Source organism: Anguilla rostrata, chromosome 9 (genome assembly GCF_018555375.3).
Source record: "Anguilla rostrata isolate EN2019 chromosome 9, ASM1855537v3, whole genome shotgun sequence".
Taxonomy (NCBI): domain Eukaryota; kingdom Metazoa; phylum Chordata; class Actinopteri; order Anguilliformes; family Anguillidae; genus Anguilla; species Anguilla rostrata.
Window position 1 is genome coordinate 10,215,862 of NC_057941.1, and position 24,965 is coordinate 10,240,826.

Consider the following 24,965-nt stretch of genomic DNA (forward strand, 5'->3'; position numbering starts at 1 on the left):
ACAAACAATTCCATGCGTTTGAACCTAAAAACTAAATACTTTTTTTTTTTTTTTTTTTTACATTAGTTTACAAGGCTAAATGATGTGTGAGTCTGCTATGTAAAAGTTAGTTTGAAAGTGCAACACCAATTAAAAAACCTTTTAAAAAATTCTAATCACTTATATCTGACTACCCCCAGGAGAAAACCAATGTTGCTTTTCGGTCATATTGTAAAAATTCTGGATGCCTTTGGTTGCACTGTTTAAAAAAAAAAGAAAAAGTAAACAAAACTGTGTCCTCAGTCTTGACAGCACATTTTCGGACACTACACACACACGTGCACATATGTAGAGATCACTACACACACACGTGCACATATGTAGAGATCACTACACACACGCGTGCACATATGCAGTGATCACGACACACACACACACACACGTGCACACACGCAGTGATCACTACACACACACGTGCACAAACACGGTGATCACTACACGCAGAGGCAAATGCAAGAAACAGGAAGAAGCCATACATCAATAATGATCTTTAATGTCAATATATACAGACCTTGAAAGAAAAATATATTTTCAAAAATTAAATGAAATAAATACAATATGATACAATTTCCACAATGTCTTTGAAGAGATGCCTTTTTACACAGAGGGGTCCCTCCCTCAATCCCATCATCCTCTTGGGTCCCTGACCTTTCACCCCTCGGGAATAATACTGTACCTACAACACACCTCAATGTAGAAAAAAAAGTCCACATTCGTCGACCTTTTGTTTTTGTTTTTAACCTGTAGCTTTCTTTTTTTTTTTTTTTTTTTAATCCCCAAGAACACGATAAAAAAGGTTTTAAAAGCGAGGGAAACAAGGAGCAGACCACTGAAAGAGCGCAACCCCACAAGCTGCAAGTGTGCGCGTGTAAAAAAAAAAAAAAAAAAAAAACCTCACCTCTTTTATTCGATAGAAAAATAACAGAAATAAACGAAGGCTCTGGTGTCTTGGTGAATTCAAAAGAGGAAATGTCGGTTGCTGGGCATTTTCACAGACTCATCTCCCGTAGAATTACAGTGAACACTTTAGAAATTCAGCTCCGCCCCTTCTCTACCACGGTAACATCCAATCAGATTTATCCAGCATAGACGGACATGTCTGCGTTTTCCAGAATGCGAGGTCTGGTTTGTCGGACGTTTCCCCGATGTCAGAAATGAGGGGGCCTGTGGGTGGGGGGGGGTCACCTAATAAGGGAAGTGGGCGGGGCCGTGCACAGTGTACAGTGTGTGTCTGCAGCTCCAGCTGGGCCAGTCACAGTGAGTTTGGAGTAAGAGCTGGTGCTCGTATCAGGGGGGCGGGGACATGTGCATACAGGAAACAAATCAATAATCAACGAGCGACGATCGCACCCAGAAACGTTTCCAACGGTACGAGATGCAGGGCGTGCACAGAAACCCGTCTACCAATGAACAGCCACCCTGGGGGGCCGTGTTTGGAATGGTAGGGGGGCGGGATAGCCGGGGAGGTGGAGCAATGTGCCGAGGTCGAAGGGGAGGGAAACATCAGAATAAATAAATAAAGAGAACAAGATACCCCCACACACACGCACATACACGTACATGCACACACACACACACACCCACGCGTACTCACATGCTGACACACACACGCACATACACGTACATGCACACACACACACACACCCACGCGTACTCACATGCTGACACACACACGCACATACACGTACATGCACACACACACACACCCACGCGTACTCACATGCTGACACACACACGCACATACACGTACATGCACACACACACGCACATACACGTACATGCACACACACATACACGCACGCACACACCCACGCGTACTCACATGCTGACACACACACGCATGCACGCGCTGACACACACACACAAGCACCTGCACATACACACACTCACTCACTCACACACACTCATGCACGCGCACACACACACATGCACACACACACGCACGCACTCACACACACAAACACACACTCATGCATGCGCGCACACACACACACACACACACACACACTAACACAGACGCGCCCTCCCACCGCAGAGTCGGCCGTGCACTATAAGTCTGTGGAGGTGAGCTTCTTCATGTTCCTGCGCTGGGCCAGGCCGGACGCGGCCACGGGCTCCAGGACCGGCAGGCAGGTCTTGTGGTTCAGTGCTGAGTAGGTGGCGGCCATCGCTCCCTGTCCAACACAGCGAGCGCGCTCACGGTTAGCCACAGCGAGCCGCTCACGCGGCCTAAGGGCACGCTACGACAGAACAGCTCTAAAACAAGCCGAGCGCGCACCTAGCCTTCTGAGAGCCAACAGTGTTAGCTGCACATATAGCATGTCCAACTAAACACTTTCAGCGGAGTTAAATCTTTCAATGGAGTTCATTTTCATATATTTATATAGACAGTAAGCTCCATAATGTTTGAGACCAAGACATTTTTTTCTTTTTACTCATCATTTGATTTACATTTGTAATCAAACAATGACTAAAGTGCATTTTCAGATTTTATTTAAGGGTATTTTTTATACACTTTGGTATCACTATTTAGAAACTACTGCACTTTATATACATAGAACCCCCATTTCAGGGCACCATAATAATTCTAGCTAGTTCTAATACTTATGCTGATTTGGAATAAAGGAACTTGCCTGGCATTGAATTGCACTGTTGTAATACAGTTCAGTGTCTGTTTAAAAAAATGCACCTGAAATAAATGCAGACATTGTGAATTCTCTCTCCTAGTCACGGTTTGATTTCGAATACAAATTTGAATAGTGCAGAGGATAAACCTTGACACAACCGTCCCAATATTTCTGCATTTTATTGTATGTGCCTCAGTAAGGACTATTGCAGTTATGTTTTTTTGGAGGCTACATGTCCTTCAGTCTGTTCCTTGAGCTCTGCTGAGATCTCCACCCACAGGGAAGATCAAGAGGCAGTAGACTACAGTGAAACGGCAACTGTGATTTGCTGGTCCAAAAGGATGTGCAGTGTTGATGGTGTTGGCCCACTGGAGTCTTGTCCTCTTGTTAACAGCACATAGCAAGGCTTTTTCACAGATGCACATCCTTTTAGAGCAGCAGATTGTTGTTGCTGTCCCACTCTTGTCAGGGGAACTGGTTTCTTTCGAGTTCCTCCTGTAGTTGGGTTGCAGTTTTATGGCAGTTTCTCCTGCTAGACTACACAAGATATTTGTCTTCTGCCTCTTGATCTTCTTGGTCTTCCTTCAACACTACCGCCCATCAGCTGGACCTCCGTGAGCGTGCACCGAACACCGCACCTGGGAATCTTAAGCCTCTCCGAAATGTCCCACACCCACCTTGACGAGGTGCGGGGCGTCGTGGCGCGCCAGCTGAAAGTGGGGGAGCTGGTCGCGGCAGGCGATCCACGAGTGCTTGAGTACCTGCTCGGCGGAGTAGCGCTGGTGCGGGTCCACGTGCAGCATGTGGGAGAGCAGCTCCTGAGCCACACGCACAGGAGCGGGTTTAACAGGGAGGAACTGCTCCATTTTAATACGGTTCTGGAGCACGGTATGATACTACCCAGGTGTTTTAACACTTACAACAACTTAGACGCTAAGAAGAAAAAAACTATATCTTTTTAAGAGCTCTCTATTTAAATTGAGGTGGTTTGAAACCGACGTTTAAATGATAACTCGGTAACTGTTGAGAAAATAAAACTTTCAAACAGCACTTGCGAAGGATTTATCAATATGCCTGACTAATTTCTTTCTGCTTTAAACAAATACATTATGGCTATTGTTACTGATAACTCACCAGTCTTAGTAATCATATCTGCATTCTAATTAGTTTCTCCATTCACTGAATTTGCCATTTTCACCATTTGATAGCATTTTCGGTACAGAAAAGTTTAGTCAGACGTAGTTAGCAGTCACTGTCGCACCCTACACACCTGCAGTTCATTGGTAATTTTAATGTTAAAATGCTTGAAAGCCATCTGTTTGAGTGTGTGTGTGTGTGCACCTGTACCCGGGAGGACGTACCTTGGAGCTGTCAGACACGGTGTCCCAGCTCCCTCCGCTCAGGGAGAACTTCCCGCTGCCGATTCGCAGCAGGATCTCCTCGGGCGTGTCGTTGGGCCCGTTGGCGAAGGGCGTGTAGCTACGGGGGGAGAGAGAGCATGGGGGAGGGGCCGCTCACTAAAGGTTTCAGTGATACCATCTGCAGAAAAGCCCCTCCAGGAACAAGCATTCAGTGTGTGTGTTTGGGTGTGTGTGTTTGTGTGTACATGTGCGCGTGTGAGTGCGTGCATGTATGGATGTGTGTATGTTTGCGCATGTGTGAGTGTGCGTGCATGTGTGTGTGCGAGTGTGCATGTACATATGAGTGCATGTGCGCAAGTGTGTGAGTGCATGCGTGTGTGTCTATGTGAGTTAGTCAGTGCGCAAGCGTCTGTTTGTGTGTGTGCATGCGTGTGTGTATGTGCGTACGTGTGTGTGTGTGTCTGTGCGTGCATGCGTGTGTGTGTGTGTGTGTGTGTGTCTGTGCGTCCCTGTGTGAGTGTGTGTGTGTGTGTGTGTGTGTGTGTGTGTGTGTGAGCTCACCCCGCCAGCATGGTGTACAGCAGCACTCCCAGGCTCCAGATGTCACAGGCGGCATCGTAGCCCTGCCTCATCAGGACCTGCATCACACCAGCACATGCAGCACAGCGTCAGTCACACAGCATGCTCCACCCAAAAACTAACACACAGCATCCTCCACCCAAAAACTAACACACAGCATGCTCCACCCAAAAACTAACACACAGCATCCTCTACCCAAAAACTAACACACAGCATCCTCTACCCAAAAACTAACACACAGCATCCTCTACCCAAAAACTAACACACAGCATCCTCTACCCAAAAACTAACACACAGCATCCTCTACCCAAAAACTAACACACAGAATCCTCTACCCAAAAACTAACACACAGCATCCTCTACCCAAAAACTAACACACAGCATCCTCTACCCAAAAACTAACACACAGCATCCTCTACCCAAAAACTAACACACAGCATCCTCTACCCAAAAACTAACACACAGCATCCTCTACCCAAAAACTAACACACAGAATCCTCTACCCAAAAACTAACACACAGCATCCTCTACCCAAAAACTAACACACAGCATCCTCTACCCAAAAACTAACACACAGAATCCTCTACCCAAAAACTAACACACAGCACCCATAATGCATCCCTTCAAAGCTGCTCAACAGCAGGGAGGAACTCTCTGGAAACCCTAATGTGGCTCTCTATTCACTTGTGTGTGCATTTTCAGCCTTCACCCACAGCTACCCAGTCACTGGACAGCAGGGCTCCACACTAACGTTTATTTCCAAAGAGTACGTGTGCTCCTAGGCTGAAACATTTAGGAGCACACTCATGCATCCCAATCTGCTGATGTGTTATATTTCCAGCCAGTGCATGTAAATTTTCCAAGACCATACGCTTCCGGAACGGGAGCGCTGTCGAGCCCCGCGGACGGTTTCGGCGACGACCTCGCACCTCGGGCGCCACGAAGTTGGCGGTGTAGCAGGGCGTGAGCAGCAGGCCGCTCTCGCCGCGCAGCTGCTTGGCGAAGCCGAAGTCGCAGATCCGGATGGAGTTGGGGTCGCCCGAGTCGTCCGTGTACAGGATGTTGCTGGGCTTCAGGTCCCGGTGCACCACCTGAGGGGGAGGGGGAGCGGACGGGACGGTCAGCCCTCCTCCGCCCGCAGCACCCCGCCCCTCCAGCCCCCCCAGCCCGCCCCACACCCCCACCCGCCCCGGGGCTCCCCCCCGTTCCTCACCCCCTGGCAGTGCAGGTAGTCCACCGTCTTGGCGATGGTGTACAGCACGCCGCTGGCCTCCCGCTCGGAGAAGTACTTCTGCCGCAGGATCCTGTCCAGCAGCTCCCCGCCCTTCATCAGCTCCGTCACCAGGTACACGAAGCGCCCCTCGTCATACACCTGCCCCCGGGGGAGACACCCAACGTCAAAATACAGATCTGAACCACACTGATCACTCTCTCTCTCTCACACACACACACACACACACACACACACAATATAGATCAGAACCATACTGATCACACACATACACACAGATCTGAACTGTACTCTCACACACACACACACACACACACAAACAACACAACACAAAGTTGAGAAAACTGATAAACACCACAGGAGGTTCAACGTTTCCACCCATGTTGGGTCTTCTTCAGGACAAATGAGGGTAATACTTCACCTGAGGCGAGTTATTATGTAGCACTCATTACTTATATCACAGCATTTAGCACTCTTATCCAGAGGGACTTGCAGTTTACATTCTTTAAATCAAATCCATTTATACAGCTGGATATTTACTGCAGAAATGCAGTTTAAGTGCCTTGCAGAACAGCGACTTCAATTACCACGCTTACAACAGCACACCTGGGAAATGGACCTACAACCTACCTGACCAACTCAGTCACATGTCCAGTTCCCTAGCAGTAGGCTACACTGCCACCAATTCACTCAGACACCCTAAGGCAGTGGTAACCAACCCTGTTCCATCCTGCAGGTTTTCATTTCAACCCTAATTTGGCACACCTGACTCTACTAATAAGCAGCTCAACAAGATCTCTAGCTGTTGAATGAGGTGTACTTTGTTAGGGTATGAATGAAATCCTACAGGACAGCAGATCTCCGGGAACAGGGCTGGTTACCACAGCTCGAAGAGCCATAAACGAGAAGACACAACTGAGGCTGGCTTACGTCTTTCAGAGTGATGATGTTGGGGTGCTGGCCGTATCGCATTAGGATCTCTGTCTCCTCTGAGGGGTCCCTCTTGATCTTGTCGATGATCTGTGGAGAGCCATGAATCAGCACGGACACTCAAACACACTCAGTGCCAGCGACAGTATTACACACAGCTAAAACACACGCCACTTTCAGTAAATGCTGCACTACAAAGTTTTTCGCCCCCACCCCATAGTTCCTATTTTAAAAAAAAGAAAATCAGTATGGTTCAAAGCAACTGTAACAGTGAAGGTTAAGGAAAACTAAAGGTGAATAGCAGGGTTCATACACTTTTTCACCAATGATTTTCAATGACTTTTCCATGACTTCTCCACAACCTTTAACTGAATATCCATGACCAAAACAAATGACTTTATCTCAGCGGGACAATTTAAAATTATTTATTGTAACACTAAGTAAAATTAGGTCTGCATCTGAAACATATGGTGCCTCTCTAAAACAAATAAACACCAGACAGACACACTTAGATACATTCTCTCATATTTTAATTCGAATAGTTTAACATTTTTGTCAGTTTTTCCAGTCGAACGTCTTTCTCTGTAGGCTACATTCGCTAGTTAGTACACTCAGTATGTGCCTTGGGAGCTGACGGTAACCCTTCTAACCAATCGTGAGCTTGACATTCTTACCTTTAATAATGATTTTAAATTGGTTAATATTAGCCTTCAATCACTCCCTTTCGCTGCACTCCACTGTCACGCGACACAAAGAGCTAACGCGTTAACTAATGTTACCTAAAGACAAAAGTTTATGTTCAATTTATTAGCGTTATCGAAAGCTGAAAAGTTGAAGCGCACGATTACGGCATTTTTTTAAACGTTAACTTAGTGTTTTGTGTAGCGACCCGTTTGAAACAGCTCATTTCTCCGATGCAGTTTACTGGCGGTTGATTTAATTAGCGGTATTAATGTGACGAGAAGCTCTTTGTCGTTTGAATGCATAACACGCAATTCCTTGAAGAGTCACATTTTATGCGTGACAGTTTAACTGTTACTTGTAAACCGTACTGTTATATTGTCGTTTATCAATAAAAAATCGATTGCACATATTGTTGGTGCTCCATACATTTTGGTGGGTGCTCCTAACTTTTTAGGAGTTGGGAGCACCAGTGCTACGAAGTAAAAAAGTTAATTTCGAGCCCTGATATATTATTGAAGCTGCACTTCCCTGGCATATTGTCGGCACAGTAGGGCCTACGTTTACCAACTGCTACATTAGCAGAAGCGTGCCTGTTGGGCGTGCCAGTAAACAGACTGAGCCAGACTGAATTAACTTCTCACACCACCAAAATACCGCGAAGGTTACGTGACAATTTACGTTTTATTACTATACATACTATTTTTACGATTGGATTAATTAGTAATTATATTTGATGCAACTTTAGCTGTGTTTCCATTACTTTTCCAAAACTTTTCAAAAAATATTATTTTCCATAACTTTTCCAGGGCCTGGAAATTGCATTTTAAATTTCAATGACTTCTCCAGGTTTTTCATGACCGTACGAACCCTGGAATAGGGAAATGTGCTGTCCTCCACTGCCCTCTGTTGGACGTCACGTGAAATGACATGTAATGTTCAGGGCTGCCGCTCAGTAAAACACACGTGCGCCGTTTGTCCAGTAATCTCACAGGTTCCATCAGCAGAGGTGACCGTTTGCTCTTCTAACATGTCCTATTAGTGGGGTCTGGCCGATCTGACGGGGGTCTAGCTGCACGGCGGCACCGCGCGGCGCGGGAGCGGTCCCTCACCTTGACAGCGAACTCCATGCCGGTGACCCTGTGGACGCAGCGCTTGCATATGGAGTAGGACCCCACGCCGATGTCCTCCTTCAGCTCGTAGATGTCCGCGAACTGCGTGGAGCCTGCGTGCAGCTGCTGCGGGCACAGAACAGCCGGGTGTCAGGAGGGGCATTCGACCATTCATTTAAAACATGGGCAGCAGTGCGTTACAACGGGTAGGACACTGGGTTTGAAACTCAGAGGTTTGCCGGTTCAGTTCAGGTAGTTGAATTACAACTTCAATTAATGCATTTTTTTCCGTGCATATCAAGTCATTTTGACTGACTGAAAGTTTCCACGTGAAACACGGCAGCGTGTCATGCGGTGGAATCTTCAGGAACCCGCCCCCCTGGTGAGCGCGCTCTGTCTGAAATGCGGCCGCGCGGGGTACAACGCCATTCCGTAACGCGGCGAGGTGAAGCCCCTGCGGTTGCCGTGGCGACCCACCTGTACCATGGGGAGGATGTTGACCAGCGGGGAGCTCTTCCCTTCCTCCATGGAGGCCGGGGCCACGAAGCTGAAGCCTTTGAAGAGCTGGTGCGCGTTGGCGCTCGGCGGGACGCCGGGGGAATCTGCCGGGGCACAGACAACGCGGCGTTTACGCGGTGAGGAACGGGAGAGGACTGGGGGGGGGTCTACAGGCTGAGGCTAATGCTGGGGGATCTACAGGCTAACGGTGGGGGATCTACGTGCTAATGCTAGGGGATCTACGTACTAATGCTAAGGGATCCACATGCTAACGCTAGGGGATCTACGTGCTGGGGGATGTACCTGCTAATGATGGGGGATCTACGTGCTAATGCTGGGGGGATCTACGTGCTAATGCTGGGGGGATCTACGTGCTAATGCTGGGGGATCTACGTGCTAATGCTGGGGGATCTACGTGCTAATGCTGGGGGATCTACGTGCTAATGCTGGGGGCTCTACGTGCTAATGCTGGGGGGTCTTACGTGCTAATGCTGGGGGCTCTACGTGCTAATGCTGGGGGGATCTACGTGCTAATGCTGAGGGCTCTACGTGCTAATGCTGAGGTCTCTATGTGCTAATGCTGACGGATATACGTGCTAATGCTAAGGGGTCTACAGGCTAATGCTAGCCCTGACATTGTCAATGCAAAAAATGAGTGCACTAGGGACTGCTCATGGGTCCGTTCTCTGGGTCCATCTTTATATGAGAATTCAACCTAATAAAGGGGTTTGGAGAGATAAATGCCACAGCCAAGCAAAGGACTCTTATAATGGTGACAGATTTAGGCTTTTTAATGCCAACGGAGAAATTCTGAGTCGTGCTCACGGGAATTAAAACATGAAAAAGGTGACTCAAGCGGTGGACACTGGAGCAGCCTCCTCACCTTTCGGGGTCTTTGCAGTGAATTCTGGGTCAAAGCAGAAGGTGTCCTCAGGTTTCCCTGCCGCTGGCTGAAATGGGGGCTGGAGTTCCCTCCTGAACAGTTTCTGTGAAATAAAAACCTGCGTTAGTGTCTGTCTGCAACACTCCCTCAATTCACAAGACATTTAGCCTTCCAGTGCCATTAAGCTGTGGGTGGAGGATCGCCGCGGCATATCGCCATTTCAAATCGAAAACTAAGAAACAAAATAAAACAAATGACTAATGCTAATCGCTTTCACCAAAATAAAATCTTATAAAAGAATGTCTTATGGAAACACAATGCCATCCTGTCGACCTACTCTGAAGTAAAAGCGATGCAGAATAAAAGTTTCTTTCAAAGCGTCAATGTCCACACTGGCCAGCGAATGTGGGTCAAGAACTCGATTAGGGTTGGGCAATATGGCCAAAATATTGTATCATGTATAACGGAATTTGGTTTTCTAATACACAAGAAGGTAACTGAAATTTACTGTAACTGTAGAAAAATAAGGATCAATCAAAACGCAGTAATTAATTTCACTATTTTTATAAGGAACATGAACACTGAATTGGATAGTAAACATAAACAAAACCTACAAGTGTTAAGTTACTATCCAAAATATTACAGCAAAAATAGTCATTTTAAAAAGTCCAAGCTTCTAGGGTTGAAATTAAATGAAAAAACTATACTTTCAGGTAGGGCCAGGTGATCCACCAGATCGACTATTATCAAATTATCAAAATTATAATACATTTTTTTTTTTTTTTTTTTAAGTGCAATAACAATCATCACTGCTATACGGCTTTATGACATCTTCTCATCTTTTTTTTCCTTTAGTAAACAGCCAAACATCTGACAAAAACACATTATCGCATGATTACAGAAAAGACGACTGTTACTACGCTTAGAAAAAAAACATTGTCTAAATGGTTTCTCACCCAGCCCAACTCCCAGATGTTCCTTAATGCAAAAGTGCAGCCAGATGTAGCAGGGCTGAAAAGTGTCACTGCTTGGTGCCACTTGGCTCTGACACCATCGCGTTTCCACAAACTCCTCTGCACGTCTCATTTGCAACGGCACGTTTTTTTAAAGCAATGGTGAGAGATGAATTCAAAATAGACAAATAACCTTACTCTTATGTTGCTTATCATTTTTTATGTTCACTGGATGAAAAACAATAAAAAAATCATTGATAAGGGTATTGCAAAACCGCATGACGAAGCGTACTCATACTGTATTCCTAAAAATAAGGTATACTGGCCAGTTCTAGGTTTGAACAGTACCGGCCCCTTCTCCATCTCACTGTGGGGGAGACGTTGCTGGTGTGACAGAAATGGGAGCGACAGTGTCGTGGCACCGTGTTCTGCGAGCGGCCCCAGGCTCCTTAACACCGTTGTGGAGCCACACTAACACTATGCCGCCCGGACAGGTCCGCTGGCCCCCCCAGCTGCACAGGGACCAGGACGAGGGGGCCGGGGGGATTTTGGGCCAGACCTTAACCAGCAGACTGGTCGGAGGCCACAGCCTTACGGGAGAGCGGTAAAAAGGCTTTCTGATGGTGCACTCACGTTCCAGTCTATGGTGGAGAAGAAGGCGTGCCTTTTGATCTCCTCCACACCGTCTGGGCCAGCTCCTGCCAGAGAGAGCGAGGAACAGTCACATCACCGCAGAATGGATGGACACACACACACACACACACACACACACGGACGAACACATAGACACACACAGACACTCAACGACACACACACACACTTATGCAAGCGGACGCAAGAGGTCTAAAAATGTAGAATGATTCATTGGTCTTCAATTACCCTCCATGTACATTCTAAAAATGCCACACCACGTCAACAGTTGTGAATCATTCCGTCCAAAATTTGCAGTGGGCTTCGTTGCTGTTCTTTGGGTTTGAAAATATAACGCGCCTCCTTCCAAACACGTTATTCACATCGGCCCTCGTTTGAACAGTGGACGCAGCGAGGCCTCGCGCGCTGAACGATGCGTCTCGACGAACGGAAGGGAGAAGGCAGAGACTTACCCAACCGATTGGCTGGATTCCGTTTGAACAGCATTCTCAGGAGACTCTGCGCTTCCAGGCTTAGAAACTGTGGCATTCCCAACTTTGCTCTGAGAGGGAGGGAAATAAAAAAAAGTTAAGACGGATCTTCCGGTCAGACGCGCGATTTATGCTCCGCCCTGGTGTTATCTGTCCGAGAGCCGCGGCAGTGCAGAGTTATGCCGGCTCGCGGTGCCTCAGCTCCGTCTCATGAGAAATGCTGCATTTGTCAACCTGAGTAACGCGGTAAAAAAAAAAAACACACAAGGGTAACTCTGGCTGGGCCGCGGTTATCACAGGCAGTTTGTTATCAAAACATGGAAGGCGGCCGCCATCTTTCAGTGGATGTATGGCTCTGACGCCGAGGGGGCCTTGTATGGGATGGATTTAGAGTAATCTAGGCGCGTATGAAGCCAGACAGTGGACAGACAAATGAACAGGATAGCTGTCAGAGTCTTTGGCATGAATCTTTAAGCGCACGCTAATTAGCCGCCCACAGAATTCAGCTTACGTCCGTTTCACGGTTTCAGTAATGCATTCTACTGAATGGATAAACGAAGAAGCAATTTAACCTGAATACAGTTGGCTTAATGTAAATGTGCAAATGAAACATGCGAGACGGACCCTGATTTTATCTGTAAGAAATGCAATAAAGAGTGTCTCCACACGATGTTAACCTGGAAAATATTGAGACAACTTCTTACATCGGTTTTATTCTAGGAGACTGAAACAAAATAGAAGGGATCTTGTATGGGAGTCACCAATAAGCACTAAAATATGAAATATATGAAGTATTCGGTTTTTATAATTATGTGGGATTTGACTGGTGTGTGACTGCTGCAGCAGGACTTACTTCAGAATCATGTTCATGGTCTCATTTCTGTCTTTCCCTTGGAAGGGTAAAGTACCCGTCAACATTTCAAACTGAGGGGAAGAAAATAAGCAAGATTGTAACACAACCCCTTGGCTAACGCTCAAACACACAATGCTCCAAAGCAGAACGTCATCTCCAATCACAGCACAGCTCCACTATGAATGACCCCGTAATGTCAGCATGCGTGTGACTCTGAACTTAATCAGCGAGAACCTGGTCAAAAACGTTAATGTCAGTGTTGCTGTGGCTGTGTAATATTTACTTTTTTATTAATTGCATAAAATTATTTACACACACACAACATGCATATGCTGAGAACATGCATTCATAAAGCTGGAGATCTGAATTTCACATTAGTTAGTTTGCGCAAGGGTGCAACGGCAGATTCAAATTGCAATGTTTTACCGAAAACTTCTTAACTAGGCATGCACTCAATGAATTATGGGATCAGCGGAAAGACAAAGACCTCAGAAAGAACAGAGGGGAAAACCAAACCAATTTCATAATCTGGCTCTTCAACGTGATGATGTCAGACCATTTCACGTTCATGAGATGAGGGGGGGGAAGGGGGGAGGAGCCCAACCTGGGACGTACCATTAGAACCCCGAGGGACCACCAATCGGCACTCTGCGTGTGTCCTCTTCTGTTGACCACTTCAGGTGCCATGTATTCCACAGTACCACAGAAAGAGTAAGCTTTCTTATCCTGGTCCACTGATTCTTTACTGAGCCCGAAGTCTACAGAGGGGCAGATTCACCATCAGACAACCATCGTACAAAACAGACTTGCTAGCCCACACGGAACCACCGCCCTCTCTTTCCCCGACAGTATTTTACCAGTTTGGGTTTATTTTTCAGGACGTAACTTGGAGACAGATGCATCAACCACAAAATAACAGATGGCAGAATTTTCAATTACAAATTTTTTGAATGATTTTAGAATGTTACCACGCAAATAAAACTATAAATAGTTGATGCATGTGGCACCAAGACGTTCTGAAACGACCATTTCAAAAAGTGCGGATTTTGTAAGCAGAGGCCATTCTCCAGCTTTCCTTTCCACAGGATGCTCTATAAAACCGATTTTAAAATGTTATATGCCCAACTTGTACAAAATGCTGACAATGCCAGTAATATCCGATAGGTCTGACAGACTTTTACAGAGCACCAGCATCGTGTAATCTCCACGAATAAAGGCTTGTTCGCATTACATAACAGATAATGCCCAACGTCCTGCTATGTTCGCGATACAGGAAATCTCCTCAGTGTTTACCTTTGCGTAAACTGATTTTATTATTGTCAACAGAATCTCTGTGCAGCAACTTACAGGCAAAAAAATAATTTCCACCACTACAAAACAGCAGAAAATGCAAACAAACGGAGCAGGAAGTGAATGAATAAAGCAACGGTACACACCTGTTAACTTGATATGTCCAGCTTCATCAAGCAAAATGCTGAAAATTAAAATCACATTCTCCGATACAGGTACACAGATACATTCCCACAACAGAAACATCAACAATGACATCGGTAAACTGTGGAACAGTGTTGGCAGCCCTCTCCCGGCTGCGGCCGTCTCCCGGTCAGAAAATGGCGGCAAAACGGCGGGAAAATCGGCTAAATCTGGGTGAGACGCAAACACCGAGCGAGCGGCCGTCGGCCGTCGGAGAAAGCTGTCAAGACTGTTCGGGGTTGCCAATCAGCGACAGATATTACATGCTGCACAGAAATCCGGGTGAACTACGGTTTCTGAAATGGGGCCCCGAAGGCGTGGAAAATTCGCGCTATAAACGCCTGAACGCAAAACGTGTCTATGTGCGGCTGAGTTTAGTGTGCGAGTTCCCATTGGGTGGAGCTTGTCCGGGGGGGAGGGCTTTTAGGGGGGTAAGGGTCACAGGGATTGGGATACTTTACTTTTCGGGCTTCAGGTCTCTGTAAACAATGCCTAGGTTGTGTAGATGGTCCAATGCAAGGGCCAGCTCTGCAAGGTAGAATTTCACATCCTCCTCTGTAAACATAACCTAGTAAGAACTGGACAGATTTACCCTCTGATCTCTGTTCACAAACAAACAAGTCATCAAGAAAAACAACATCATCAACAACAACAACATCATCATCATCATCAACAACAACATTATCATCATTATTGTTAAACAACAAAACAGTCAACATTTTTAATTAATACACAAAAACAGGGGTTATTGTTTAAAAACACTTTAATACTGCAAATATTATCCAATCAAACAAAAATGTTCTATGAATAGAATTGATCTGAGAATGAACAAAGTTGTTAGACATGATAACGTTAACATTTCACAACACAAAGAAAGGCATTATGGACATTTTGTCTCAATGTGTGCTCAATGTAATTACACTTAAATCAGCCAAGATTCATTAACCAGCACAAACAATGAAACTGACACTGGCAGAAATGAGTATACTCTTCTAAACCAGCCGTAAAATGCGCTCTCACAGAGTGGCACATCACTCGCTTCAGTTACGCTCAAATGCATGCAAGATCTGACCATGTCCCTGGAAGGAAGACATGACAAAAACACCTTGTCTTTTAGAGAAAAGAAGGTGAGCTTACCTCTTTGGATAAACGAGTAAAGACATCTCCGCCCCTGAGAAAGTCTAATATCAAATAGAGCTTCCCTTCTGTCTGAAAGGCTGAGGAAGAACAAAAACAAAAAAACAATGGAGGAGAAAGATTGGGGGGTGGGGTGGATAGAGAGAATACGAACATCAGGAGCTACGTCTTCACACGGAGTTTCCAGTGTGGAACAACTTTGGTAAGTCAGGCACAGAGACCCTCAGAGGAGGTCAAGTCTAGGCCTGAAGCAGTGCTAGATGTTTGCTGGTTGGTAGGCTAAACAGTGAGCCTACAGGGGCTGAATGGCCTGTTCTCGTCATTATGTACTGCTATGTTCCAATTCAGCACACCCTATCAAGCACTGCATGATGCATTTTCCACCTACTTAACTCAAGCCCCTCTCTGAAGGCAGTTAAATGGGTTTTTTCAATGATTTTTTTGACCCACTAAAAAAAAAAAAAAAAAAAGAGTGAAAAGGATCCTATACCTGTGACTTTAGACATCGGCATTCAAATACTTATCTGAACAAACTGAGACAATGAAACGCCTGAGAGATGAACTCATGAATATGAGATGAAGCGTTTACATGAGTACTTTAACTAAGATGAGCTTCTTTCGATTTTTTCTTTTCAGTCCTCATGTATGATGAGTTTATCTCTTCTTCACAATCTGTGACAGCAGCTGTCTGATTAGCATCTGCTCAGCCATACAAAGATTAATAATATTTCACATTCAATATACCATAGAGAGGGAATGCTGTCTGATCGGGCCAGTCAATATTAAGTCTTTATGTTAAAAAGGGAGACTATTAACAGCACACAGGTGCTGCAGGAGGTGCTACTTGGAAAGCAAGTTGACACAAGCTGCCAAAATCAGGGTAAAAGCCCGCCCCCCCCACAAAAACAAACAAACAAAAAAAAAAACAACAGGAACCAGGCAGTGTGCTGAGAGCAGTGACTGTCCGATATTTAAGAGAGTTTGGCAGCACAGGGTCAAGAGATCACGTGGTCTTTCTGTCCAGGCGTCTGATGATTGACAGAGGCATTCATCTGGCACTCACCGTAGTGCAACTTCACTATGAAGGGGTGATTCACCTCCACCAAAATGTCCCGTTCCATCTTGGTGCGAACACGGTCCCGAACTGTCGAGAGGAGACAACAATGTAACGTCAAACTGGCCACGCAGCGCTCAGCTCACCAGGCTCAGAGTACGACAGCAGAACGAACATGTCCTACACACAATCCACCCGTGGAAAAAAGTGAGCACTATTTACATTTTTTAATTTTCATTTGTGACCTATGTACAAGCATGCCTATATATGGCCCCTGTTGCAAGCAGAGTGAATGCAGGCAATCCGTGGTTCTCCACTGAATCAGAGGAGACCCAATCATACGCGTGCACAGAGAGGTGCCACAGGCACCTGAGCGGTCAGCAGGAGTCACTAGAGCAATGAACAGTGCTACATCCCTACCAACTGTATCCCTCCCACATCCCTGAGTGACGCGAAGCCAGTTATGAACCGCTCCAGTGAGGCTGTCGACCACAGTCGCAGGTCGGATTCGATCCAAGACCAAGGTGCTGTTACAAAGTGAGCTACCCAGCAGCCCCCATTTTGTTTTATTTTAATGTGAGGGAACTACATTGGGGTAAAAAGTGTGAGAATGCGAAAGCATTCAAATCTTTGGTGGTCACCATTCAGGGTGAAAGCGAAAGGCCCAGTACAGATGAGCCCGTGCTTCTGAGTGGAGCTCACCTTTCAAAGAGGCTTTCTTCAGCACTTTCATTGCATACAGCTGTCCGGCATCTGGGCCCATCATCTTGCGAACAAGAAACACCTGAGCAACAGAAGGACACGGAGCTGAGTTTCAAAGATGAGTTTCACTCGAGCCCTTTAAACATCACAGTCTGAATGAATATATACTCAAGCAATATGCCGTTTTTCTGTTGCAAAATGGTTACAACATGTAGAAACAATTGATGACCCAATACTATTCGGTAATGTCTGTAAGTAATGGTTTGTGCGGTTTGAGTTTACAAGCAAGCTGTCTGATTAACTGCATCCCATCTGCGATCACTTTAGAACGTGGTCTCAGCCAATCAGCATCCAGGATCAAAACAACCTGATTTATAATCATCATTATCAAGTGTTTCCATGAGTCAAGCTAATTTCACTATCAAATGTCAGTCTTAAGTCTCATTATAATGAAGAATGTCATGCTCTCCTCACCGAGCTCTTCAATTTGCTTGCCTGGAATCTTTAACTTATTAAATGCCCATAAATATAAATAGTCATCTATATACATGGGTACTACGTAAAAAATGAAAGCTATACAAATTATTCTGAATAAGAGCATCAGCTAAATTTCTAAAAATATTTTTAAAATGATAACTGCAAATGCCGGGGATGAGACCCACCTTGCCGAAGGAACCCTGGCCGAGCACCTTGAGCAGCTCAAACTGGGAGGGCTCGGCCTTCTCACAGCCCTCCTTCACATGGTGGGTGATGGGGATCTCCTTATAGGCGCCCTCTTCCTGCAGAGACAAGGCCCAAGACACATTCATATAGCCCCACTGAGTACCTGCACACACTTAACCTGATTACCTGTGTATGTGCGTGCATGCGCACACACACACATACCCTGATTACCTGCCTATGTGCACACGAGTACATACACACACACACACACACACACACACACACACACACACACACACACACACACCGTGATTACCTGCACATGCGCGCACACACACACACCATGATTATCTGCACACACGCAAACACACACACACCCCGATTATCTGCATGCACACACACATGCACACACACACCTTGATTACTAGCGCATGAGTGTACACACACACGCATACACACATGCATAAACATCTTGATTTCCTGCGCATGCATGCAGACACACATACTGATTACCTGCGTGCACACACACACACACACTGATTACCTACACGCACACACACACACCTCGATTACCTGCACATGTGCACACAAACACACGCACAACCTGAATACCTGTGCATGCGCATATGAACACACACCACGATTACCTGCACTCACACACAGACACACACACACACACACACACACACCCCTTAATCCTGAGTACTGCTGCACGCATGCACATTCATTAATAGCACATAAGGCTCTTAGTGTAGTGGTGGACTTGGACAAGGCCATGGTAATAACTGCACAGTGGCAGTTCTTTTTAAAGCTGAGTGAAGCTGTGTACTGCAGTCAGAAAGGTCTCTCTGAGGACCTGTACGTTTTTTTATTTTACAAAAATTAGATGGACAAAAAGATCGGATTTTGATTTTACTGAAAAATTTACAAGCAAACTGTGCTGACCACATCACCTTTCCGTAACCTTGGCGACTGCATAGGCTGGAATATTTATAGCATTTTCAGGGTTCCCTGCAACACCCCCTAGATGCCGTCCCTCATAAAAAAAGTGCGGGAGCTTATCATTGTGTCATCTTCGTATCTGGTCAGTTCCGTGCGGGTGGTCTTGATGGACGCAGACCCAGGCAGTCTGGGTTTCAGGCTGGGAGTAAAGGGGGGGGGGGGGGGGTGTGGGGTGGGTGTGTGGGGCGCGAGGTTGCATTATTTGAACTGAGCAGAGACGCAGCTCTAGCGCTCTCCCCACCTTTGAAGAACAGGAAGCGACAGCAAACCCAACCCTGAGCTTCAAAGGCGAGGTAATCGGCTTATCGGCGTGAAGATTGCGCAATGCATTGAGCCGGTGCGTCTTTCAAACGGATAAATATATGACTTTAGCGCACACACGCGCCATGCACTGCCATGCTAAGGTTAGGCCTGTATGCTGAAAGGTGGGACCAATCCTTCAGGCTGGGTCCGCCTGTTTCAGACAGTTTTCACTACGCTGAAACTCCCCATCTGCAGGCGTACGGGGTTTCACCCCCACACCGGAGCCAGAGAGCGGGAACGAGCTGAACCCTGCCGCGTGTGTGTGCAGGAACAGACGAGGCACGCCCAACGCTGAGGTGAACAGGTGTTAAGGCACAGCCCAATGCCCAGAGGCCTGCATGTGCGTAACCTGTTTACGCTATAAAAGAGGAAAACGTACTATCCACTGAGGGAATGTGCACGCTTTACATTTTACTATTTTTATCTTCTTGCCTGATATCATTTTCCGCATAAATTGCCTGCATGAGGGTCAATTCAGCGTATCTTCTGAACAGGACGGGGTTTGGAATTGATTCCAGTTGATGATTTGGAATAGTAAAAAAAAAAAAAAGCCTCTCAGTTGCAGAATTTGAATTTAAATTAGAATTTTAACAATTATAATTCTACTAATTTATAAAAGGCTGAAGGCCTGGGCTGCTGGGTGGCTCACTCGGTAAAGCCACGCTCTTGGATCTAAGCAGACCCGCGCCAGTGCTGACTGTGGTCGGCAGCCTCACAGGGCCGGCGCATAACTGGCTTCGCGTCACTCACAGATATGGGAGGGATACAGCTGGTAGGGATAGCCGGCATTTTTCATTGCTCGACCGACTCCTGCTGGCCGTCCGGGCGCTCATAACTTGCATGTGTACAAACGGGTCTCCTCCACCCCTGCTCTGGGAGTGCGCTGATTGTGTCTGCTGTTTGAAACTCCCAGCCATTTAAATGAACAATACTCTCATTTTCAATTTAAACAAAAGTCAAGCACCGTTGGTAGAATACACAGCTGCACTAGCATTTGCAATATTAAAAAAATATGATCATTTAAATCAGTGAAATTATCAGTGAAACTGCGGCATCGCTGCCGTGTTAAGCAGACGCACACACAGCAGAGGCCAGCTGCAGTACTCACACAGTGCGAGAGAGGCTCTCCCTCCTCCATCGGCTCGTCGGTGATCTGATGCCCATTGACCTGGAGAAGGAAGGAAACACGAGACCATTAAACAGCAGAGACAGCGGAACGGTGATGGAATCACCACATTAACAAACAGAAAAAACGGCAGCACAGTGATGACATCACCACATCAAGAAACAGCAAAACCAGCAGCTCAGTGATGACATTGCCACATCAACAAACAGCAAAAACAGCAGCTCAGTGATGACATCACCACATCAAGAAACGGCAAAAACAGCAGCTCAGTGATGACATTGCCACATCAACAGACAGCAAAGACAGCAGAATGGGGTGGTGTGAATTTCACGGCAGGGGAAAAGTACAATCAGTCCATACGAGCGCTCTGCTGCAGACCGGCACAGAGCACTGAGCTCACTATGTACCAGACACAGAAAAGACCGCCCCTCCAAGTTACCGACAGCCACTGCTTTTTTTCCTGAAGCGTCCTTGGTCAAGGTTCCAGACAACAAAGCCCCAGCCGAGACTCATATCCGAAGCTTTTACTGAGCCCTGATTCCACACTCGTTTCCAGAAATCAAACAAGACTAGAGGAAAACAACTTGCGCCGATTTCTGCATCTTTACGGAGATGGCCACTAGCAGCCGACTGGCGTAGCAAGTACCAAACTTCTAACACAGTTTTGTGCAGCTCAAACATAGCAGGGATGTAGTGAAGACCATTCAATAACCAGTAAGCTGGAGTTTGTTATTTAGACCATCTTCTGAGAGCTTGCAGTGTAGAGCATACTACATGCAAATCGTTAGAAAAATGTAGGCTGGTAATAGGCTAATAGAGTCCAATATAAATACCGCATGAGAAATACTTGTGTGCCCAAATTCATAAATGAATGCCCAGAACTTTACGAAACACATAAAGTTTGTCCCAAGGGTTATTAAATCTCATAACTGTACCACCACTCAACCAGCCATAACCTGAGACATTACCCAGGAATGAAATCCTGTTTCGATGTGAATTCTGCCCTCTTCCCCAGCTGCTACACTGAGAGGCAGCGCAGTCACATCAATCTGCACTATAACGCAAGCCTGTCAGGGGCAAGGTCACAGCCATTACGAGGCTGTGTGAAGTAGGCCAGCCCTCATTCTCCAAAGACTTCACATGAAATTTCCAAAAAAAAATCACTGTTATCATGCAGTTGGACAATGAGCAAAGAAAAAAACTAAGATTCCTACCATAACTGGTGATCTCTGCAGTGGAAATTATTATTATTATTATTTTTTTTACTATTGTTCTTTGAAAAGCAATTAGCATTCTACCCGAAAATTATTATTTGTCATTTATATATGATAAACAGCACATAAAATGAGCCGATATCCCTTTTCCACTTAATGGCCAGTGACAAGCTGAACTAAACCATGCTGGGCTGGGATTTACATTGCCGTGCCCTGGCTGCTAGGCATTAGCACACAGGCTAATGCAAACAGAGGGGCGGAGATGCGGAGTGAGAGACACCCACGCAGAAGAGAGAGAGAGAGAGAGAGAGAGAGAACATGTTTACAGATCTCTCACTGGAGGGTGGTACGGTGGGTATTTACGGTCGAGCGGAGTGGAAAACGACAGGAAAGGGAAGTGGGCGGATGAGCCCTGAGCTAGCGAGCTACGTCACGACTCGCGGGTCTGTTATGACGGTGCAAAAAAGGGTACGCGCTTCGTCCAATGAGCCTCTGAGAATGAACCCGGCAAAGTATTTGGCTGAAAACTCCAAGCAGGGCCTGTGGAAAAGGCCAATGTGCTTGGTGTGTCCAACCAAACGCTTTTCCTGGGTGACACATTCTCACAGACCAACCCTAAATTGCCATAAAACAATGCAAATAAAGGACCACATATAAATCATCTGTGTGTGTGAGAGAGAGAAAGAGCATCAATGCATCTGAGCATGCATGTATCTCTGTATGTGTGTGCGTGCAAGAAAAAGTATGCATCTATGTGTGTGTGTGTGTGTGTGCGCGCGAGAGAGAGAACGAATGCATATGAGCATGCATGTATCTGTGTATGTGAAAAAGAGCATGCATCTATCGGTGTGTGTGAGAGAGAGAGAATATGCATCTGTGTGTGTGTGTATGTGTGTGTGCGTGTGTGAGAAAGAGCAGGAATGTATCCGTGTGTCTGTGTGCAAGCAGAGTCTGTGACGTAGGGATGTGGACCAGTGCGCTGACGTCAGAGCCCCTTCAGGCCACAGCAGCTGTGTGTGTGTGTGTGTGTGTGTGTGTGTGTGTGTGTGCGCGCGCGTGCGTGTGGGGGAATGCTGCTGATGCCAAACCCGCACCTCTCCCCTCACTGACAGCCTCTGCCCGCCCCTCCCCCACAGCCCAGCAGCTCAGCTCAACCCCAACCGCTCGCCCTCGAACCGCGGCGCGATGCCTGCCCGGGGCGGAGGCTGCGTGAGCGCGTGCAGACCTCCCGGATTAAGGTCAGGGGACATAGAGCTGGCGTGACGGGCGGACGTCCCGTTACGCCAGGAAGTCCGGCCCCCCGAAGCGCTCCCTCTGTCAATCTCAGACTTCATGCGCTCCGGTCCAATCAGAACGTCCCGGTACCTTTGTATCAATAATTCTCCCGCACCCCTGCAGCGCCCCGCCATAATCCAGGTCAGGGATTACGCCTTCAGATTACTGCTTAATCTGGGTGTGCGAGAAATCGGATCAGCTCTGTACGAAGCCAAACTGCACTGCAGAGCAAAATAGAAACAGCACAACAAAATACAACAATTCTTTTTTATTTTTATTTCATTACCGACTTGTTGTCCAACACAGGAGGCGTACCACAGCGTCATGCACTGGGGGGGTTTATCGGGACAGCTAATCTTCCTCTAATGCTGGTAAACAAGGCAGTAAGGTCAACGGTCCCCTAACAACAAATTAATTAATTAATGAATCGGACCAATCGGGTGCTTTTAATGCAGAAATTTGCCAACGCAGATGGTGTCATTAGTCATAGAAACCGACTGTGGCGCACAGAAGCGTCTGCCTCCCCCGAGCTCAGCCTCGGCTCCTGGCAGATCCAGCCCTTCATCCTGAGGTAGCCGAGGGCCGGCACCGACAGGCGTATCTGCGAGCGCGAGAGAACAGCTGGCGCCCGTCGCTCGGACAGAGAGAGAGAGAGGATTTCTCAAGGACAGACACCTGAGAATCACATAACTCGTTTATGGATAATAAAGCAATTAGTCTATTGACTGAATGATGAACTCAGTTTTTGATACCGTTTCAGTTTTAGTGTACGTTTCTGATTGGCCCAGATAGTGTGCGAAGGGCGATGAAGGGTATAGTAGATATTTACAAAAGTTTATAACAGCCAGCCAGGTTTAGAACGGCCGATATAGGGGGAGTTTGGGGTCAAAACAAAAAAATACACTTTTTTAAGTAGCCTAACTCCAAAGCAGCTTATAGAGCAAGGTTATGTGTCCAGGTGCTGTACATATCAGCAGATTAACTTTCTATACTTTATATATTTTATAACCATATACTCACAGCTATCAACGCCTTTAATACCCCCCTCCCCTGTCAGTCACCACCCATCCACCTAAACCGGAATCAGGAAGCGGACTGGGTCAGTTTTAGAGGCCTACATCAAGCCCAGAAGTGTGTTCGTGTGTTCGTCCTTTTTCAGATTCAGAGTTAAGCATCTGCCTGAGGGAGAAAAGAAACCTGTACCTGTGGAGTTTACACAGCAAGGTGTTCCTGGCATCTTAAAACACCCTGCCACGGTTGCCACGTTACTGACCTCGGCGAAAACAGTACTGAGCTTTAAAACGCACGGCAGTACCCATCCACCGTTCCTCGCTAGCGACGAGCAGGTCCCGCGGCTGCTCCCGCACCTCCTCTGCAGCGGCCGCACGCACCCCACCTGCGGCAGGGGCCTCGGGGCCCCGGAGCTGGCGACGGGAAAGCTAAAACTCAGGCAACCGGGGACACTGGAGACGGGTAGAGGTCAGAAGAGGAGGCTGAAGGTTGGAGTTCTCGCCACCGGTATCACTGAAGAGCTGAATTACAGAGTGCCCCGTGGCTGTTCAGCACTTTTGGCAGGTCTCTTTTACTTTAAGTAAAAGCTCCCGGGCTGTGGTGCGAGGTCCAATGAAGGCAGAATTACTAAAGGAACAAAGCCACACCAGACACACTACTGAGCACCACTGCTGTTTCATGTTCATCTTGTCACTATGCTATTAACAACGCTGTGTGACCATGCCAAAAACCGAACGACATACGAGGTGAAACAATGTTGGAAAATCTGACTGAATTCCTTAATAAACGTTCTTGCCTGGAGAGAATTCAAAATTGCTGGTGAAAATATGAATGCTACAGCCCAAATATCGGTTTTTGAATGAGGAATAAAAAACTCATTAACATTATGCATGTTTTTTTTTTTTTTTTTTTTTTTTTAAGAATGTTTCACTGTAAATAGCCAACAGTCCATTAGCCTACATTGGGATGGGTCCTACATCCAACCATAACAATGATGCACTGCTACACCGTTCTAAAGGGCATAAACTTGACTCTTATACAGGTGTGGTACCAGTGCACACTGTAGATCATTTTGAGTTTGATGTACTACATGAATAAAAAGTATTTGTCATCAACATTATAATTGATATTGTCTTT

General features: G+C 46.5%; 1 protein-coding gene across 2 annotated transcripts in view; it reads right to left on the reverse strand.

The window, feature by feature from the left end:
• Nucleotides 1-512: 512 nt before the first annotated feature.
• LOC135262910 (ribosomal protein S6 kinase alpha-6-like) overlaps nucleotides 513-24,965 on the reverse strand; it is a 28,367-nt gene continuing 3,914 nt past the window's right edge. The window contains exons 2-22 of one of the 2 annotated variants that reach the window (XM_064350298.1): nucleotides 20,311-20,370; nucleotides 17,897-18,013; nucleotides 17,235-17,316; nucleotides 16,542-16,622; nucleotides 15,479-15,558; nucleotides 14,803-14,909; nucleotides 14,305-14,342; nucleotides 13,484-13,626; nucleotides 12,869-12,939; nucleotides 11,998-12,086; nucleotides 11,528-11,592; nucleotides 9,942-10,044; nucleotides 9,038-9,162; nucleotides 8,561-8,683; nucleotides 6,768-6,857; nucleotides 5,820-5,978; nucleotides 5,536-5,697; nucleotides 4,589-4,665; nucleotides 4,028-4,145; nucleotides 3,344-3,484; nucleotides 513-2,213 (exon numbers count right to left, since the gene is read on the reverse strand). In XM_064350298.1, coding sequence (XP_064206368.1) covers nucleotides 2,088-2,213; nucleotides 3,344-3,484; nucleotides 4,028-4,145; nucleotides 4,589-4,665; nucleotides 5,536-5,697; nucleotides 5,820-5,978; nucleotides 6,768-6,857; nucleotides 8,561-8,683; nucleotides 9,038-9,162; nucleotides 9,942-10,044; nucleotides 11,528-11,592; nucleotides 11,998-12,086; nucleotides 12,869-12,939; nucleotides 13,484-13,626; nucleotides 14,305-14,342; nucleotides 14,803-14,909; nucleotides 15,479-15,558; nucleotides 16,542-16,622; nucleotides 17,235-17,316; nucleotides 17,897-18,013; nucleotides 20,311-20,370 — 2,157 coding nt within the window. In that variant the 3' untranslated portion in view covers nucleotides 513-2,087. Of the gene's footprint in view, nucleotides 2,214-3,343; nucleotides 3,485-4,027; nucleotides 4,146-4,588; nucleotides 4,666-5,535; nucleotides 5,698-5,819; nucleotides 5,979-6,767; nucleotides 6,858-8,560; nucleotides 8,687-9,037; nucleotides 9,163-9,941; nucleotides 10,045-11,527; nucleotides 11,593-11,997; nucleotides 12,087-12,868; nucleotides 12,940-13,483; nucleotides 13,627-14,304; nucleotides 14,343-14,802; nucleotides 14,910-15,478; nucleotides 15,559-16,541; nucleotides 16,623-17,234; nucleotides 17,317-17,896; nucleotides 18,014-20,310; nucleotides 20,371-24,965 lie in introns of both variants that reach the window. The other variant, XM_064350297.1, reaches the window with a different exon arrangement.